The sequence below is a fragment of the Manacus candei genome, unplaced genomic scaffold (genome assembly GCF_025592945.1).
Source record: "Manacus candei isolate 608988 ecotype Guabito, Panama unplaced genomic scaffold, ASM2559294v1 h1tg000018l, whole genome shotgun sequence".
NCBI lineage: Eukaryota > Metazoa > Chordata > Aves > Passeriformes > Pipridae > Manacus > Manacus candei.
The window spans coordinates 11,001,347-11,021,027 of NW_026138066.1; the positions used below are offsets into that span (position 1 = coordinate 11,001,347).

Sequence of the window (19,681 nt, forward strand, 5' to 3'; positions counted from 1 at the left end):
CTATTCACGTGTTTAAATATGAGCAGCTACACTGCCCAACAGCTCAGAAACCTGCACTCCTGGGCTTTCAGAAGTTACACAGATGGCAGCTAGTGCAAACAGTGGAAGATTTGTTTCCTAACTAATTTCTTGTTTTTAATTATGTCCTTCTCAAGTGTTTAACATGTAAAAAGATTTCACATGAAACAGCCCCAAACCCCGTTTTTCAGAGAAGTATCTACCTTCAAAATTCGAGATTGTTGGGTTTATCATGGTGCCCTCTTCTGGCCTTTGGAAAAACAGTCGGCTTGCTGTCATCTGGTGTCTGCTTAGAAGAGGCATCAAAATGAGCATCTGCTTGTGCAAATATTCAATTTATTTAATAAACTGGCCAGAAAAATACCATCACAGACCATCTAGATGCCATACAAAACATGTTTAAAAATCCTTCAGTTATGTTTGAGTTTATAAAAATAACTTACAACACAATTTTAGAAATCTCAGTAGAAATACATGAATTTGTTACCAGGTAGGAATTTAGGCATAAGGCATTGTGCCCAGAGTGCTGGAGAATTCATCCCCTATTCACACCACAATACTAAACTCCCAAGAACCATTTAATAAAAGTAATCTGAACCTTGCTGCTAAAAAGAGAGGGAAATGGAAAACCAGATCACAAAGTACATTAATTTCCATTTAAAAGAGGCATTTTTGTCATTTATTGACAAATGTGTAGGTAGATTATCCAATACAGGAGGGATATGCAAGAATCTGATATTTTCCACGGAAATCTCTGTTTTAAAAGTTTTGTTTTCTTAATTAAATATAAAACAAAGCGCACATGGAACTAAATACAACTTTTAGGCCCTATCTACATAACAGACTTTTCATTATTGGTTTTTTGGAGGTTGAGTGGGGGCTTTGTTTAGTTGGTTGTTTTAGGGGATGTTTGGTTGGGTTGTTTTTTGTTTTGGTTTTTGTTTGTTTTTTTTTATTTTACAGGCCCACTAATCTCAGGGAAAGTCTCAGTACTGTTGTGTTTGAAGAGGCCAATTTAGACCTGAAACAGGGCAGCTTACAACAGCTCACCTGCAGAGGAAGGAATTTACTCAAATTTAATACAGTTGCACAGAGTTCCTGGAAGCATAATTCATTCAACACTGGCATTCTGTCAGTTCCAAATTGGATTAATTATAATCCCATAAGCTTAAAGAAAAGCTAAGATCATCCCATCTGTGTTATACACATGACTGTTACTCTCAGGGAAAAAAACCAACAACTTTCTGTATAAAAAGACCTTAATAAAAAGTATGTTCCTTTCTCTCGAAGAAGAACGTTTTCACATACAAGGCACTCTAAATAAAAAGTCACAACAGAGTCAATTTGGAAGGCCAGAAATATGCTATTTTAGATGGTGCTAAATTTTTTTCCAACGCTATCTTTTTCGTCACGATCAAACAAGTAGATACAACTTCTCCTCCACAAGCATATGAGCTGGTAAAATGCATGCTCATGAGGAGACCTTGCAGTTGCTGTGTCATAACACAGCACACAGGGGCACTATACAGTTATCTGAAACTGTGAGAAGTTTTCTGAGTTGGGAAGTTCTTTGTTCCAGAAAGAACTAGAAAGGAATGTTCAGGAAAGAAACTGGAGAGGAATAAAACCAAAGCAAAACAGTTGTTGTCCAGCTGTGTTAGCAGTTCTTCCATCACTGCCCACCAGACAATGCAGGCTTCAGGCTATGACTTCATGAAAGCATTCATTAAATGCCCTGCTAATCGCCAGCTCGACAGTCAATATTCCCATTGCGTTGTTCATTGCCAGCCAATCACCACAAGTGACCAACTTCCACAGTGCTCTTCTCCTTAGGACCATGGAATGTCCAGGTTAAGCTCTACACATTTCTGCAGGTGTCTGAGGATGACTTCTCCCCAGATCTTTCTTCTGAATTGCACAAGGCAGACACTGTGGTGAAAGCCAGTCCCTGGCAACAACAGGAATGGGGCTCTTTAACCTCAGCATCCACTCATGAGGGTGTTTTCACCAGAACGCTTAGTCACGGACAGGGTGGTGAATACCTTAAGAGAGAGAAAAAGAAGGACTCTTAGTATGGCTAAAATGAATCTTTTTTTTTAATCTAAAAGATCTAGTAGGGCATGATGCTCAAAACTGCAGCCATTTCTTCAAGTAATGAAATAATAATGAAAATCTTGCATTTAAAATCCTTGGCACTAGAAAGCACACACACACACAAATAACCTTTGTTCTCTTCATTCACCTTATGGTCTTCCTTTTACAGTGGAAAAGAATGTATTAAGGAAGTCACATGGCTTTATACCACCTCATGTCTTAATGCCCTAAGTTTTTACTGTGGGAAAGAGCTCAGAAATAATAAACGCTGGTCTGTGCACTGAATGAATAAGTGTCTTTATAGCTCAAAGATAACTTCTTTGTTTGGGAAAGTGAAGTTAACCCAAGGCCACAGCATTTGGAGAGAACATAAATTTTGCTTTTGTGCCTTTCTAGACATTATAGAAATGTGGAACTGACAGCTGATATAAGTATTATGTCTGGGATCTGTATTGTATCTTGACAATAGCTATGAAACACTCAGTAAAACCACTTTGAAAAATTCCAATCTTTACTGCTTTCAGGTCACTTTAAACAAAACAACATATTCAAACCTAATTATTGTAAAATTAACAGATATCAAAATTCAGGAAGAAAAATTCTACAAAAACTTATTTAACATTATAACTTTACTATGCAAATAATTGCATAGTTTTGCATAGTTATAATATAGAAAGGAAAAAAGGAAATCAAAACCACTGCTATCTAAATGCTTCAAAGTTGCAATAATTAGCTATCATCAAAGCCATCTCTCAGGAATAATAAACTTTGCACAGAATAAAGTACATACACATTTCAGTTATGCAAATAACATTGGAGTATCTAAAGATAATGGGGATCAGAAAGCCCTATATTTCTCTAAGTAGAAGCTTTGCTGCATTAAGGCTGCTAGCAGCTCTTCAGAGAACAACATCAATAAATGATAAACCTCTTCCATTTTCTATAAGCACATAAAGCATTACGCACAAATCAGGAAGACAAATGCAAGCCTAATGTATATGGCAGAAGAACAGTGATATATTTAAACTATAGTGCATTGCTTGAGGCAGGGTTTTGAACTCTTTATTTCTGATCCACAGGCTGAAAATGTATGGGAATCTTCATTTATTGTTATTTCACTTTGAAAGACCAAGATTAAAATGTGCAAAATTTATCTGCTTTCTTCCTGGCCTGACTACAAGCTCCAGGTGTGCTAGGGGACCACACAACTCCCTAAGGCTAGTAACCCAATGGGGAATCATTTAATTACTGGAAACATGAGGGTTTTGACAGAATTTGTTCATTATTTTAGTGAAGACAAAATCTTAGATCCAATGGCTGGAAAGCCATTGTTAGCTAGCTGAAAGAATCATCTCAGTAGATGCTTGATTATACCTGCCTGTATTTCAAGCAGCACAGTACAATCAAGGCTGAGATGTAATTCTCTGTAAGGCTGAGGTCCTAACAACTCTGTGCTCACAATTATTTGGACTTTGCCTGGGAGGAAGTTCCATTCTGAGCTCATGTTTTCTGCAGAATAAAACACTGCTCAAACAAGAGAAGTGAAATCTGGCTCTAATTTGAAAGCAGTGAGAATGGGACTCAGTCTTAAGGTCTTCAAGTGGAATAATACCACATTTCACAGAAGACAGTAATGAATTAGTACTAGTGCCAGTGAAGATGTCAGCATTTAACCCTGTAACACTGCCCCATCCTGCTCAAATCAGACTTCATTTCCCTTAGCTTTTACATGGATGTAAGTTAAAAATAACACCATTATTATCCATAATTCTATTCATCTAGATATGCTCATTCCTCACAAATTCCAAACAATTTTAAAGCATTTTTTTAATCAAAGACTGCTATCTTGCACTTTGATTTTTGTTTACTGCTCAAGAGATTAAATTAAGTAAAAGCATAAAAAAGTCTTTTGAAGACTGTCACTAGAAATGATCGCTGTTCCCTGGAGCTTTTAAAGAGTGTATTTCTCCTGAGCCAATTTCTTCCTCCCCCACTCAAACAAATATGATTATCTGAAACTACCTCCCTGAATTATATCTAATCATCATTCTATTCAGTTTCAATTTTAGCAGCTCAGATGTCCAGAATAAATTATGACTATCATCCTCTCTTCACACTGCATATGCTAATATCCCACTTGAGTTCACAGGTTTGAATGCCTCCCTCAGAGATCCCCCTCCACAGGGCCCCTGGTAAGATAAGGACATGCTACCCCTCTCCAAGGGCTTTCAAGAACACCATCAGATGATACTACAGAGAAGAACAGGATCTATATTGTGGATGCTTTGAAGATGATTCAGATTGCTAGCAGTCCATTCCATTAATGGAGTTCATATTACATTGCTTACACTGTACCACCTTGGAAACATAAAACAAGAGAGGTGGACGTCACTTCTGCAGAGCAGCATCCTGGTGCACCCTTGCAACACTCTGTAGCTCACACAAGCAGGTGCAAACAGAGATTCTGTACAAAGACTTGGGTCATGAACATGCTTTCAGGGATCCTCAGCTAATATAAACTCATCCTATTGCTACTAAAGTCAATGGAGCATCTCTGATTTACATCTGGGAGGAGCTGTCCCACACCTGCTACAGAAAATTGAGCTCCTCATTAAAGAGGAACAGCAAGACAAACACAAGAAGAAATGTTTGTGTGGCCTCATGAAGTGAAGGCCTACAGAATAAAGGAAAAATCTTTAAAAGGGCAGAATCTAATAGAAAAATTGTCACATAGCCAGTCCTCTTCCACAGCACCAGTTTATAAGCCTATTTTGAGTACCCCAATTTAGCTTTACCACCACTTTAGCAGAAATAGTATCATAAGCCTTCATAATATTGAGTGGGAAGAAAATTCTATACTTCCCAGTAGAGAGAGTACTGGATTAAGCAAGGCCATAAACTTTTCACAAATGAATACACTCAAAAAAAAATTAAATATCCCAGATTAAACCTAAATGTTAGAATTCTAAATATTAAACCCAAGTAATTTCCTGTCCTTTCCTCCAAATTCGGACCTCTTTAACAGAGCTCTGTTATTCAGAATTCCAACACCCTACCCCAGAATGCTGTGAAAGCTGGGCTATGAGGTGACTTCAAATACAAACCTCGGCACAGACAGGATGAATTCCGATGGTGTTGTCCAGCTGTTCTTTTGTCATCCCACATTTAATGGCGGCTGCAAACCCTTGGGTGACTTCTCCAGCGTTTGGACCAAGGACATGGAAACCAATGACTCTCTCCTAAATGCCAAAGGTAATCAAATGCAAGCACAATCATGCGTTCAGTTCTCTTTAGACAACATGTAAGGGTTTCTTACTCAGAGTATATAACTTAACCAGCTCACAAAATATATCACAAATTAATGTAACCACTAAAATGTGAACTATCATTAGCACCAACAGATGGGAGACGGTATAATTTTGTTCTCTCTCTGCAAAGATTCAACTAGGAGCTCAGGAGTCAGCTTCCTTGCAAAGTTTTGTACAAGAGTCCTGCACTTACATCAGCAGCACACAAATTTAATACACCCCATGCTCTATGCTCGATTATGTGTGTCCAAATTGCAAACATGAATTTGAATTTTATTCAGGCAAGTTATCCTAACAGAATGCTTGCCTAAGTAAAGATGAGCACCCTGGTTTTCAACAGCAGGGCCTATGGTAGGTGGCTACATGGTCTGTGTCTTTGGAAGAACTCTCAGTTCAATAGTTGCTTACAGGAAAGGGCCACAAGCTGAAGTTGTGGCTAATCAGACACAACTGGTGGCAAGAAGTGTGTTATAACTAAACTGATGACTACTCTGGTTGCAGTGTTTGCTTTCATTGGGAGACAATATACCCAGAGACTGGCAAAACAAACATCCAGTTACAAGGAAGACACTATTCACACTTCTCATATCTATACTACTGTTCAGTTGCAAAATATGTCAAACTGCACATGCATCCTCAGAAAACACTCAGTAGAATGAGCTTTACTGACTTGACCTGCTTTTCTTAAAGAAAGGTAAGTCTCCTTTAGCACATGCCAGCTGCTGTGGGCTTTAGTGGCCTTCAGGGAATTAATCAGATTTTGCTGAGCATAGATGTAGCTCAGTTGGGTATCAAAAGTTGTCTGTTCTTTCCACTAAATATCACATATATTGGATGTAGTGGATACTCAATACACTGAAAAGTTATTATTCTTTCAGTCTCAGGACTGAGATTTACCACAGGGTTTATTTAAATAAGAAAAGTTATAATTGGGTAATAACTAAAACGGAATTATCCTTATTTTCCTTTAAAAATAGAGACATATGTAAGAATAAAACCATAGTAATGCAACCAAGGTTGTGAGAGTTTTAAATAGTTACTGAATTATTTTTCATCCAGGGTAACTTTCAACTCTACCTCTAGATATTTAAACATGTTTCAAATTTTCAGGACAAGAAATGAAAACAAAGTAATGAAACACTTTAAATCACCATTAAGCCTTTTCATTTTCTTAAGTAACTTTGAATTAGAACATAACTATGGGTTCTAAGATACCTTCCACACTAGTGCAAACTCCTCCAGACAGAGGATATGGTCAAAACCTGACAGGTTTGCAAATTTTACAAAATTAAGGACAGACAGATATGCCACTATCTTAGCAGGAATACATTTTCACAGTATATTAGTCTTCATAATAATTCATATTATTAAAATCATCAATTAAACACATGGTGATCATTCAGAGATGGACACACCAATTCTTTTAACCAGTTAGTAATTTTGCTTTTGCTTCAGCAGGTGCTGTACATTTCCACTGCCAGGAAATTTTATCCTAGTCCATGGATAATCCTGGCATTATCACCCTAAATGAGATTTGTGCAGGCAAAATACATTATCCTGTTAGAACAAGCTCAAGAGTTTTATAAGCACATGTGGGTTTGCAGAGGTTACAAGCTGTGATGGTTTCTGAGACGCCTCCATTTCAGAGAAGAATCTCCCAGAAAAGAATGTCCAAGCTTGGGGAGGAGAGAATAAACCAATAAAAATTCTAACCATTTCTATGTGCATTGATTTGCTCACTTTTCAAAGTTAATGAACAGTCTTAGAGATATCTACTTCTCATTTTACACGTACCATATACAAATAGCAATGGCAGAATTTTCTTTTTTACTAAGGGTTGATTTTGTATAAACAGGAGTATTGTATCACTATAAATATTTACTACATTTCAAAAGGTAGACAAATTTAAATCAATTTTAATTTGTTAAAAATAACTTATTTATAGACATTGTATCATCAATGGTCCCTATGATGAACATAAAGATACTGTTTTCCCTGGAAAGAAAGATGCACTTACGTTATCTTGAATATTGCAAATTATCTTTGCATAGCATTTGTTGTTGTCTCTGGACGGCACAGTCCACTCCAGAGGCCAGAAATGACTATGGTACACCTGGAAGTACAACACAGGTTAGAAAGGAGTTATGTAATTTCCAAGCAGAGAGCATGATCTTTCAAAAACTGCCAGATTATCTTAAATAATGAGCTATGTACATAGTATTTAGAATATCTGAAATCAGGGTGATGTTCTTTCCCCTTGATGAACACCAGAGAAGGAAGTCTTTGCAAAACAAGTGCTGGTATCATCCAGTAATTAAAAAAGGAGAAGCCATAAGTATATTAAAGTTCCAGGAAGCAATTCACCATGCTCTCATTAAACTACAAAATCACAACCTTCCCTCAGAGAAGACTGTACTGTCTCTGGGTCTACTTGAAATGAAGGCAAAAATGTTCCTCTGAGCAGAAAAAGGGAAGAAATAGCTTCAGAGTCTGGTTTTAGGAGAAATGAGAATATCACTGCAAAATGGAAAGTACTTAAAGACAACATATTTTCCTGTCTGCCCCAACTGGACAAATCCCAAATTGTAGCTAAGGCTTTTCACCCACTTGTACAGCACACATATCAGAAAATGATGGGGCATTTTTAGGCACAGTTCTACCAAGAACTCCCGGCAGCTCCCATTATAAGCTAATCTCAAATCGATTGCTGGTTGAAACAAAATTTTAATTGATCACAACTCCAGTAAAAATATATTCCTTCACAAACTAGGAGAGGCAGTTCGACATTTTGCCACATTAGTGGGGTTACAAAGCATTTATAAGCATCACTATCAAACTGAAATTTAACAGGCCTGAATGACAGATGTGCTCAATAATCTTTCTGAGGCTTGCAAAAAAAGCCAAGAAAGTGACATGATAAAGAGGTCAAAATTCACTAAATGAGGACTTAGGCAGAACACAAATGCTTCTTGATGCACATTTTAAAAAACTGTTTTGAAAATCAAAAATGCATTTTTCGCAACAAAGTGTCCAGTGTTTCAGATATAACAGCAAGAATTTCACTCAATAACAAAAATTTTGACTGGGTATATGCAAACTTTGTGGGCAGAAAAGAATGTAAGCCTTTGCCCTGTGGTCAGGTTAACATTACTTTACACACTGACATTTTGAGTCATATTTACTTCTTTTTCTCCACATCCATTTCAGAAAACATCAGCTAAGAGGGACATAAGTTCTCAGCTTCATGAACTGCCACTTATCTGCTTATTCCTCCAAATAATGCTCCTCGGGTGACATTTGCAGGACACAAAAGTTCATTTTATTGTGAGATTTCCTCCCCTTATGCTTTCTGTAATGTGGTCAGTACAGTATTTTGTAAGAACAGCCTCAGGCACTAAGTGCTCATATATGTCTAATTTCACTCTGGACCAGCAATCCCAGTGAATGAAAAGGGATTACTCATGTGAGTAAAATTAAGCACATACCTCTTCACAAAGTCAAAGTAAACAGGAAAAATGAGCAAAACATTTGGCTTTATAAAGTAAAAATCTCCATGGCAAGGAATTTGCCACCACTGTAGGTACAAAAAGCTCCACTTTGACATTAAAACCAGTATATTGCTTCCAGCCCATACCCAGTTTTAATTTATCCTGAAGTATTTGCAGGCACAAAGAAACCCTTTTTCTTTTTTTTTTTTTTTTTTTAAACCAAATATTCCACCTTCAAGTCCCTGTTTGCCAAAAATAGAACATATCTGCAATTAGAACTATTGGAATTAAGGATTATTTTTATAACATGTCCGGGAACAGCCAAAGAAGACAAAAAATGTACCCAGTCAGCTCCTGCCCTTACATCAGAGCACAGAATGCTGTGTTAATTGACTCTTAACATTATTTTAAATCACAAATTGGAAACCTAAAGCCCAGATGAAATTAAGGCATTTACCTCAATGTTTTCCTCCCCAAATTTCTCCACTGCGGTCTCTTCAGAGTACCCACAGGCTCCATACTCCAAAGGAGTAAATACAGTAGTTGGAACATTCACATAGTCACACTGTGTGGCATTCAAAACAAAACAAAAAAACATACAACATCAGTAATAAAATCAGCACTCAGCAGTCTGAAACACAGGAAGAAAAGCTGGATTATTCACAATTCTGAAAGCTCTTCTGTTTTTTTAAAATTGTTTTAAATTAAGGTACAGTTTTGGCTTTGTCCATTCCAGAGGTGTTAACTAGAGCAAGAACAAAAAGACAGTTTAAAACCACACTAACATTAGTGTGCACAGATTAAATGGAAAAAGAAATTCAGTGCCCTATTTTAAAAACGTACCAGATACAGGCCAAAATGGAGATAAAAACAGTAGAACAGTAGACTGTTCAACCATTTCTATAAAGCATGCTATTTTTAGTTGGAGATGTTGCAAAAGCACCACCACTGTTCAAAAATCATAATTTTTTTTTTTATCAACTGTGGTCTAGGCAACATCAAAGAACCAAAGACATGGAGTACAGCCCTTCTGGGGGACAGCTAGAACAAGAGCTGATACCATGTGCCCAGTCAGATATCATAAGAGGCAAACACTGACCCTTGACTTCACTGCAGCTTCGGAGTGTTGCAGAGGCTTCCTCTCTGGGCAACTTCTGGGCCTGACCACCCTCATTGTAAAGCAGTTTTTTCTTATGCTCAAATGGAATTTTCCTGTGTTTCAGTTTGAATCCATTGCTTCTTGCCCTTGCACTTTATACCACTTTATACCACTGAAAAGAGTCTGGCTCCATCTTTTTTACTCCCTACCCTCAGGCATAAATACACATTGATATAAGAGCCCCTCAAACCACCTCTTCTGTAGGGTATTTAAATTACCAGCTGTCTCAGCCTCTCCTCATGTGTCAGATGCTCCAGTACTTTAATCACAGTCATGGCCCTTTGCTGGACTTGCCTTGTCCTTCTTGTACTGGGGATCCCAAAACTGGACACAAAACCAAATCTATCTTACCAGAATCAACTGGAATGGAAAAGGTCACTTCCTACAACTTCCCTCCACCTGATGGCAATGCTCTGCCAGGATGCGTCTGCAGGATGCAGCCCAGGATATCCCTGGCCTTCTCTGCAATGAGGGTACATTGCTGGTTCACAGTCAACTTGTCCTCCAGACCTACTGAAGCTTTGTCTGCTTAGCTACTTTCTAGCTGCTGAGTTCCCAGCCTATGATGGCACACGGGATTATTCCTCCTCAGGTGCAGGACATTCCACTTTTTGCTGAACACTGTGAGATTCCTGTCAGTCCATTTCTCCAGTCTGACCCACTTCTCCACTCTGGGTGACAGCACAAACACCAGTTGCACCAGTCATTTCTTCCAGTTTTGTATCACCTGCAAACTTGCATTTTGTTTCATCATCCAGATTCATTAATTCAGATGTTAAACAGTACTGGAGTGAGTATCCAACCCTGTGGCACACCACCAGTGACTGGCCTGCAGCTGGTCTTTGTAATGCTGGTCACAGCCCTTTAAACCTGGCTGTTCAGCCAGTTTTCAATCCACCTCACTGCCCACTTACCCAGTCTGTACTTTATCCATTTGTCTATGACAATGTTATGAGAGACAGTGTCAAAAGCCTTTACTAGAGTCAAAGTAAACAAACATCCCCTGCTTTTCCCACACCCCCCAAATTAGTCATTCTGCCAAAACAGACTAGCAGGTTAGTTAGCTCTATTTAATTTCCAATAATTTTATTTTCTATAGACTTCAACTTTAATTAGTTTCCTTTGTGACTGGGGATCAACTAAGATGTTGATTACTGTCCTTTCCCCACCTATCCATAACACCTCATTATGTTTCATACAATCACCTTTTCCAGATTTGTTACAACATAAACGTAAGCCAGGTTCCCATTTAAGTAGTTACTCATTTTTAGAATTCATTGAATGAGATAATGCTTCCTTTGGCAGCATAAGGATTTTTGTACCTTGAGAGACTGTTATCTGGCATAAAATGTAAATTAAGACATATCCATAGTATTGCAGTATGAAAAAAAACCTGGTTTCTGCTATGGTTCCTTAAACTTTGCCTGGCTAATGCAATGACATTCTGCACACTGATTCAGAATTCTGCTACCACAATACCTGCCAACGTAAAACAAACAACTCAGTCAAGCTCTAAATCTGGCCAACAGTTGAACCTGATATGAATTCAGCAGGGTCTAAAAGAGAAGAAACCCTTATGCTCATGCCCTGTGGTTATGAAGCTGAGACAAGCACCCACACCAGTGGTGCCTGGATAACAGCTCTTTAAAGGCACTCTTCTTTCCTCCTGGTTTAAACATAGGGTGTAGATGAGTACCCGTACTGCTCCCATTTAAGCAAGCATAACCTGCCTAAAACCCACAACTGCACTAATATGAACCATAAACACCGAATTGATTATTTCAACTACCCAGGTACAAATATGTGCTGAGTTATCGGTACCTCTGATCTTCCTTTGTGTCCCTATTCAATTACAACTCAGATCGTGTATTACATTGAAAACACATGGATGAGAGGTGAAAAAAATTAGTGGAAATAACACCGGAAATTAAGAGCATCACAAACTCCTATTATCCTCTATTTAGGGATCATAGGTAGGTTTAGTAAACTGCCTGTGAATTGGAGTTAAAGCATTTAATAGGATGGGGAAGATTGCTGACTTTTAGGGAAGGTGGTAGAATTAAAAACAAGCTAAATGATCTCAGTTAATTTTATTATCATTATACTCAGAGAGAAAAATAAACCCACTTAAAAGTTAAAAAAAAAGAGACTACTGTTTAATCCATAAAGTATTAATTTCATCCCACACAATTAGCAGAACACATCTGCAGTAATATCTTTGCCAGGGGAAAATTAAAATGATCATCAAAGCTAATCCTTTAAATTCTTCTGGGTTTTCCACAAATAAGCAGACTCACACTCTGCACTTAGAAGTAGAGCAGTGACAGTGTTTTGTGGCAACTGTTTCCTTACCTTAGTGGTTGCCCCAGCATAAAGCCTCCGAACTAACAATCTTCCTGCCTGGATTGCCACTGGTGTGAGTTCCAGCTTGTCCTGCAGTATATCTCCAACAGCATAGATATATGGCACATTTGTTTGCTCCTCATCACTGACAGGAATTTTTCCTGTTCTGCAATTGGAATTAAATAAGAAAAAAGATCTAAGTGTGCTGCTCTGAAGACTGGAGGTGTAAATAACCTTTCAGGAGTTAGGCCCTTTAGCTTTAAGAGAAAGACGCGTGAAGTATGAGGGAAAGAAGTCATATTCACAATCTTACAGACTTAGGCAAGAATGTAAAGTAGTGCAAATTTGACCAAATCTACAGGAATTCACACACTGGACAAGGAGTAGCCTGTGAAGCTGCAATTTGTCTCCTGAATCATTGGTGAGGCATAAATCTTTTCCTCAAACACTCTCTACCACCAGCTGAGCTGTGTACAGGCAACTTTCAGGAATTAAAGGAAGAGACATTCTCCCACTCCACTTGTAGGACAAAAGAATTTTTCCACTGCTGAAATTCCAGTCCAGCGACTGAAGCAGTTTATAGAAACTTATCCTTCAGGGTACTACACAGAGACAGGTCAAGCTGTTAGACACCCTACCTAAGGGACAGCCAGCAAGCTTTTTAGCTGTAAGTGTACTGAGCTAATGGAAGGCTTTAATTATTAATATTTCCTACTTCATCAATAAATGAGATAGTGTAGTAATCACCACAGGAAACACATGTAACATGGAAACCAGACAGGCACAGCAACAGTCAAACAGTCACTTGTGAGACCAGTGGAATGCCCATATTAAAAATCCAACTTCCTCAATTTTGCTCATTAACAATAATACAGTTTATGCTAGTAACTTTATAGTTCACTCTATTAAGCTAGTAATAGGTGTCCTGACATCAGAAAGATGTGCCCTGTTCTGCAAGACAACACAGGTCTGTCAATTTTGAGTGGACCAAAAGTTCCGCTTATTTGGAATATCACAACAGTTCCCTTTGGCAACATCAGTCACTGTGTTCATATATAAAAACCCCGCAGTGGTCAAGTTCACAGTCCTTGTCTTTTCTCCAAAGGGAAGATCTTCGAGGCCTCACATGTCTGGAAGGTGTTTTAGTTACTGATATTGAAAATGTTACTGATAGCTCCACTCCCTGGTGCAACGACCTCACTACATTAAACATTAAATACTCCTCTACAAGAGACAGATTGTTCCTAAGAGTTGCTCCAAGGCAAGAAATAAACTCCTCCAAAACCTAAAACACATCAAGAACTCCACCTGTGAGTTTAAGGAATGCTACTTGGACCTTATCTTTCAAAATAACATATTAAAATATAAACAGAACTCACTGCACTAAAAGCCTGTATGAACACACAGATCTCTGCCCCAAGGGGTGAGAGAGACAAAACCAAGGAGGTGAGAATAAAGGAGTATAAGGAACAATTGGCACAGTCTGGAAAACCCTGTGACTGGAAGAAGCTGTGAACCTAGACAGAATGGAACAGACACTTTTGAGTCCCAGCACCTAGGAATTGACTGTTCATTATCAAATAAGCAAATGTGGTAGCACTGGGGGAGAAAATGCAGCTTTCTGCAACAGTCTCTCATTCAAGTGTATACAAACAGGGGACAAATTTGTCCTCCAAGCTTTTGAATGTCTATGCACCACCACCATTGCAACAGTACACGACACAACCTTAGCAATGAGTGAATAGAGACATCTGTCCTTACTTTTCATTGATATTCACTCCAACTTTGTCCAACCCAATGTTTCTTGTGCATGGATCTCTTCCGATTGCTAACAACACCTGCAAAATAGCAATGCATGTTACTGATTTTTTAAAACCTCAAAAGTGCATTTTCCTTAGGCTACTATTTTCATTATATACTGAAGATTAGTATCTAAGGTTTGGTCACAGTAAGGTGAATACATTTGTTACCCATTGTACATCCACAGAGTTCAAGACAAGCCACACCACCACCACGACACAACAATATCAGGTTTTAATGCTAAGATTAAAAACAGCCAAATAACTTTCCCTAGAAAAGTACCCCAAAAGTATTCTAAACAAATCAGTTAGGGACAGATACTCTATTTCCTTGCAGTTTTACACCAAAGTGTTACACCATATCCCTACCAGAGCAGGTCACCTCAAAATGTTCCCTAAGGAAAGGGCTCTTTAGGAAAAAAACTCAGATGCTTACACAAATCAAATAAAAATATCATAAAATAATATTTGTTTTGATCAGAAAATATTTACTTATATAGGCTCTCGGCCAAGTCACTGTCAAAGGATATTATTTGTTGAATATTTTTTGTTAAAACATTTGTTCAGAATGATGGACAGACCAGGCCAAATTCTTACCCACCCTATCAACTCTGCTACCTTAACAAGCAAATCAAGTTCCAGCTTATGCTATCACAAGGAAAATTGCTATATGCTTTGCAGTCTGGGACAACTGCCCAGCTAACTACACAATGCTTCCCATGTGACAGCTAAGAACTGTATTGAAGGAATCAGTGATCTGCTTCAAGTCTTATAGATGACCAAGCCATGCCAGATCTTCAGAGCTGAAGGTCTTAAAACGCATCACACACAGCTCACAGCTTCTATGAGGGGTGACAGCACTTCAGTGAAAGATGTAGCAGTAAGAAATCAGAAGTTTCCTTAATGAAGGGATGGTATTGATTTGCTTGCTAAAAAGCTTTCACTAGAAACAAACCCCAGTATTACAACACTGTGCAAGAGTGCTGCTGTTATTGTTAAACCTTTTCATAATATTGGCTCTCAGATGCACTGAGGCATGTCCTTGTTACAGGATGACTGATGCACTATACAGGTACATCAGGTCACTGGTACACAGTATTTGCAGTCTAAAGTCCCAGGTTGGAAAGTGACTGCTTTTTGCATCCTATGTACTTCCAACTACTCTATTCCCAACTTTTTTTTCAGCATCAAGGCCTATGAAAATGATTGGAGTGAGGTGTGATGGAAACAATCAAACATACAATAGCATACCTGCACACTGCAATTTTACTGTTTTAAGTGGGTAATGAAGCTTCCTGACTGACTTGCCACAAGTTGGCATTAGTTGCTTTTATGAAGATGTGTCAACAACAGGTCTTGAAATGACGTTTGTTTAACTCTTGCAGAGATCATTGTTTTGTGCTAACTACAAAACATGCTTTAGTTACTATGAAAGCTGTTATAAATCATTACTTATCATTTACTACAAATATCAGGCCAGGGAAAAATCCTGCAACTGATTCCACGTGACCAAGTTCATTTACATCTCTAAGCTAAGAAACAGGTTTGAAAAGCATGCAAGTGATTTGGCAAGGCACAATGATCATGGATTTTGGGACTTTTTTCACATTAATTACCTGTTGATTGTGTGCAATTAGCATATTATAATGATTAAAATAATTTTAAAAAATCTAACGTGGATAAAAACACCCCACAAAATCCCAGCATTAAATGGAAGGCTATTTCACATTCTTCACATATATAGACAGGACTCACAGTATTGTATTCCTCTTCAGTTATCTGGTCCCCTGTTGTGGACTTGGCTGTAACTTTCAATCTGCCAGGAGTTCCTTCCTCAAGCTGCTCAACCTACAACATTTTGAGGATTGAGTGGGAGAGGGGATAAAAGAAAAAAGTGTCATTTCAAATAAAAATACACAAAAGCATATTTTTCCCACTACATATCACTGGGAGTGTTTTAACCATAATCTAAAATTAAGCATTTATTCTGAAGATTCTTTACATTTCTGCTTTCATATTTAAACATTTTGTTCCACGTCTGTGTATTTATTCTTATGACCAACTCAACAAAACCTCATTTCTGTTTATAAAAGTTGACTGCTAGCTAAGTTCTTGTCCAAGTCCACCATGTGAGCTGCTGGTGTCCACTGCAGACAGAGGAGTTGAGGAGGAAGGAAACTCTTACAAGGTCTGGAAACACCATCAGACATTTTCTTCAACTGCTTCTGGAGGACCATTGTCCCTTTCACCCATGGGAAGCCACTGCCATAGCTCAGACCTCAGCACTACAGGCCTTTGCCCTGTTTCAATTACATTAGCCCAGTATACAAGGTGCCATGGCCTTGCAGGAGAGGGCAGCAACTGGCTCTAAATGGCTGAAAAAACACCATCAGATTAAGAAAAAAGCCTCATCAGCTTCCCAGAGTCAGTTGAAATAAATATTCCTAGTTTTAGCTGCAGATCCAGATGCACACTCTCTCTCAAGTAAAGCAGCAGCTCACTGTCTATTCTAGCGAAGCAAGAAAAAAAGCTTTTCACAACTGTGCTCTTTGCTCATAGTAATAAAAAATGACCATTTATGTAGAACAAAACAAAACCCAAAATATACTCCCCTCTTCCGCCCTCCACTCCCCAAATGTATCAGAAAACAATACAGCAGAAAGAGCAATACCACTGATTCTTTTCCAAATACCTTTTCCTCTCAACTAAATAAGTGAATGGAATTTGAAGCTACATTGGTGGGTCATTCTTTATTTCCATTAATATTAATATATGGACTGTGAGGAAAGGACTGGATATCCTGAGCCACAGTCCTTACAGTCCTTCCCTTGCCCTCCCAAGAAAGGGCATGGTACCTGCCTGCTTCCAATGTCTGGCTGTACATACAAGAGACATGTAAGTGTGTGACACTTAACATAATTCTGGGACATTTTAGTGTTCATCCTACAGATGAAAAGGTACTTTTCAACACCTGCCCTAGTTCTTACCTCATTTTCAGTATTTAGAGAGAGAAAAAGTAAAGTTTCTGACAAAGTTTTTACCCCTGTCCTTTATTTTCTTAATTTTAAAAAGCCTACTGCACCATCCTACCAACTTTAAAGAATCACTGTGAGAAGTTGCTCCTGTTCAAAGGCAGCATTATTTGTAATAATTCATTGTCTGCCTTCAAACGTCCCAATGAAAGGTTTAATAAGCACAAAATGAATAACTTCAAAAACAATGTTTGAAAGAGATCAGAAAACCTGCTAAAAACATACCCAGCAATTTAAGTTGAGGGTATTCTCAACCAGAAACAGGGACAAATATTTTATTCCCATTGAAATCAAAGACATGTACTGAAGTGACAGGGTAAAACAGACAAAAGTGCATTTTGTGACTAGGGTGATGGACTGCTCTTCCCAGGGTGCACCTGGTGCTTCCTTCTGTCTCATCCCACATCTGAGCTTACAAAAATATATGTCTGAAAAAAAAGCTAGATCATCATCCCTGTTTTTTATACAGCATGGGATTTATGCAACAAAGACATGTAAAAACTAAGTTCCTTGAAACATCCATTTTGACTTCTCACAGCAACTCTCTTTCTGTTAGAGTCAGACCCACAGTGTGATAACTGGCAAGAGCATTTTTAAAACTACTCTTGATACTGCTAAAGGTGAAAATGAACAGTCTTCACTGAATTTAATGCTTTAATCCCCAAAGTCTTAAACTCGATAACATGCTGGTTTAACACCAAATTGAAAATTGCTTAATACCTGATTTCCTATTTCAGAATAACTAGGCACTAACTATTGTGGAAAAAAAACCCAAAAACATAAAGAAAATACTGTTAGCACCCTTTGAAGTCTTTGATAAAGCAATTAGAAAAGCTCCAGAATTTATCTAATCTGATTCAAATTCAACCTGAATTTGCCTGTACATGTGCCTATATGCGTGCATAACTAGTTGCAGGAGTACTCTTACTGAATTTAACAAAAATTGACCAAATATTTAAGGACTCTGCCAAATAAACAATATAGGTGGATACTTCTAAAGCCAATTTACTTTTCTGAATAGTCCACTAGTCCTGGGCATATAAACAGTATTTGCCAGCTGAGAATTTGAGAACTGGCAATGAAAAATATGACTATTTGTGATGCACTGGAGCCTGATCTTATATGAAATTATATATCTGCTTAACTATGAGCCTGCAAGAAGTTTCACAGATTTGAGGACAACTGCTGAATTTAAGTATAGTCAACATTTGCAAGACCAGGATGTGCAGGTGTAACATTTTCAATACAACATACACCAACCCATCTAATTCTGATAAAAACAATGAATATGGGAATCTCACAAAATTTTAATACTAAGATTAAATTGTACCTTTCAATTAATTAGGGTTCGTGGATTTACTCAGTTTGAAACAAAAATTAACCCATTTTATATCATAGCAGATCCTGTATTGTAAGTTCAGCTTTTGTATTCGTTAAAATAATTTACATCTTAAAACATTAGGATGGGTATATCCCAATCAATTGTAGTCATATACCACTTTGAGCCTACCTTGGTTGGCACAAACTCCCTAATAAAGTTGACTCCATGTTCTTTCATATATTCGCCAATTTTGTTTGCCATATCCTGGTCAAATCCTCTTAAGAGGATGGATCTCACCATTACAGTGACATCTAATCCGAGGCCTGCAAGAAATCCTGCACATTCCAAGGCAACATAGGAAGCTCCAACAACCAGGGTTTTCCCTGGACAGTAAGGCAGAGAGAAAAGATCATCACTAGGAGAAAAAAAAAAATAGAGAGGAGAAAAGAAAATACAGTTAAAGGTAGCCTGAAGAATGTATCATGCTTTATATTTATCTAATTTGTTCTGTAACAATAGGACTTTATTCCTCTTCCTGCTCACTAAAAAAAACCCAACTTAATTTTATGGATGTTCATCTGGCATATAAAATCAGTACACGACAGATTAAAAAGTTATAATTAGGAGTACACACACACACAAAAAAATTCTGAATCATCACAAAAATGTTGAGGGTTTTAACAAAAATTTAGGACAAATTGTTAAAAAGGTAGGTTGTTGGGTCTTTTTCACCTCTGAATCTTGCTTTAAATATTTTGCTGTAAATTTTAGCTCCTGAGAACTAAAAGAGGAAGGGGTTCAGCTTCAGGATGAAAATACCATCTTCACTTCTTTGAAGACTTATTCCTTTTGCTAAAGCATTATATGCAGTGTCAAATACACACAGACAAAAAACCACATTAATGCAAACCACAGCAAAAAAGCAGAGACAGAAGTATGAAATTAAGGAAAACATGTTTATTTACCTGCTTTCCATTTCTTTCAACTGCTTCATCAAGCTACATCAGTTCTACCACACTTTGGACCCAGACTATAAAATCAGGGCTTCTCAAGGAAGCCAGAACTCATGGAGGCACCTCAGTTGCTCAACAGAGACTTAGATTTTGGAAACACAATTCT

General features: G+C 37.9%; 1 protein-coding gene across 1 annotated transcript in view; it reads right to left on the reverse strand.

Annotated features, from left to right (window-relative positions):
* Window positions 1-664: 664 nt before the first annotated feature.
* TXNRD1 (thioredoxin reductase 1) overlaps window positions 665-19,681 on the reverse strand; it is a 38,214-nt gene continuing 19,197 nt past the window's right edge. Inside the window, exons 8-15 of the mRNA XM_051784379.1 lie at window positions 18,752-18,977; window positions 15,965-16,057; window positions 14,172-14,248; window positions 12,420-12,576; window positions 9,366-9,473; window positions 7,438-7,533; window positions 5,217-5,351; window positions 665-2,060 (exon numbers count right to left, since the gene is read on the reverse strand). Coding sequence (XP_051640339.1) covers window positions 1,998-2,060; window positions 5,217-5,351; window positions 7,438-7,533; window positions 9,366-9,473; window positions 12,420-12,576; window positions 14,172-14,248; window positions 15,965-16,057; window positions 18,752-18,977 — 955 coding nt within the window. The 3' untranslated portion in view covers window positions 665-1,997. The remainder of the gene's footprint in view (window positions 2,061-5,216; window positions 5,352-7,437; window positions 7,534-9,365; window positions 9,474-12,419; window positions 12,577-14,171; window positions 14,249-15,964; window positions 16,058-18,751; window positions 18,978-19,681) is intronic.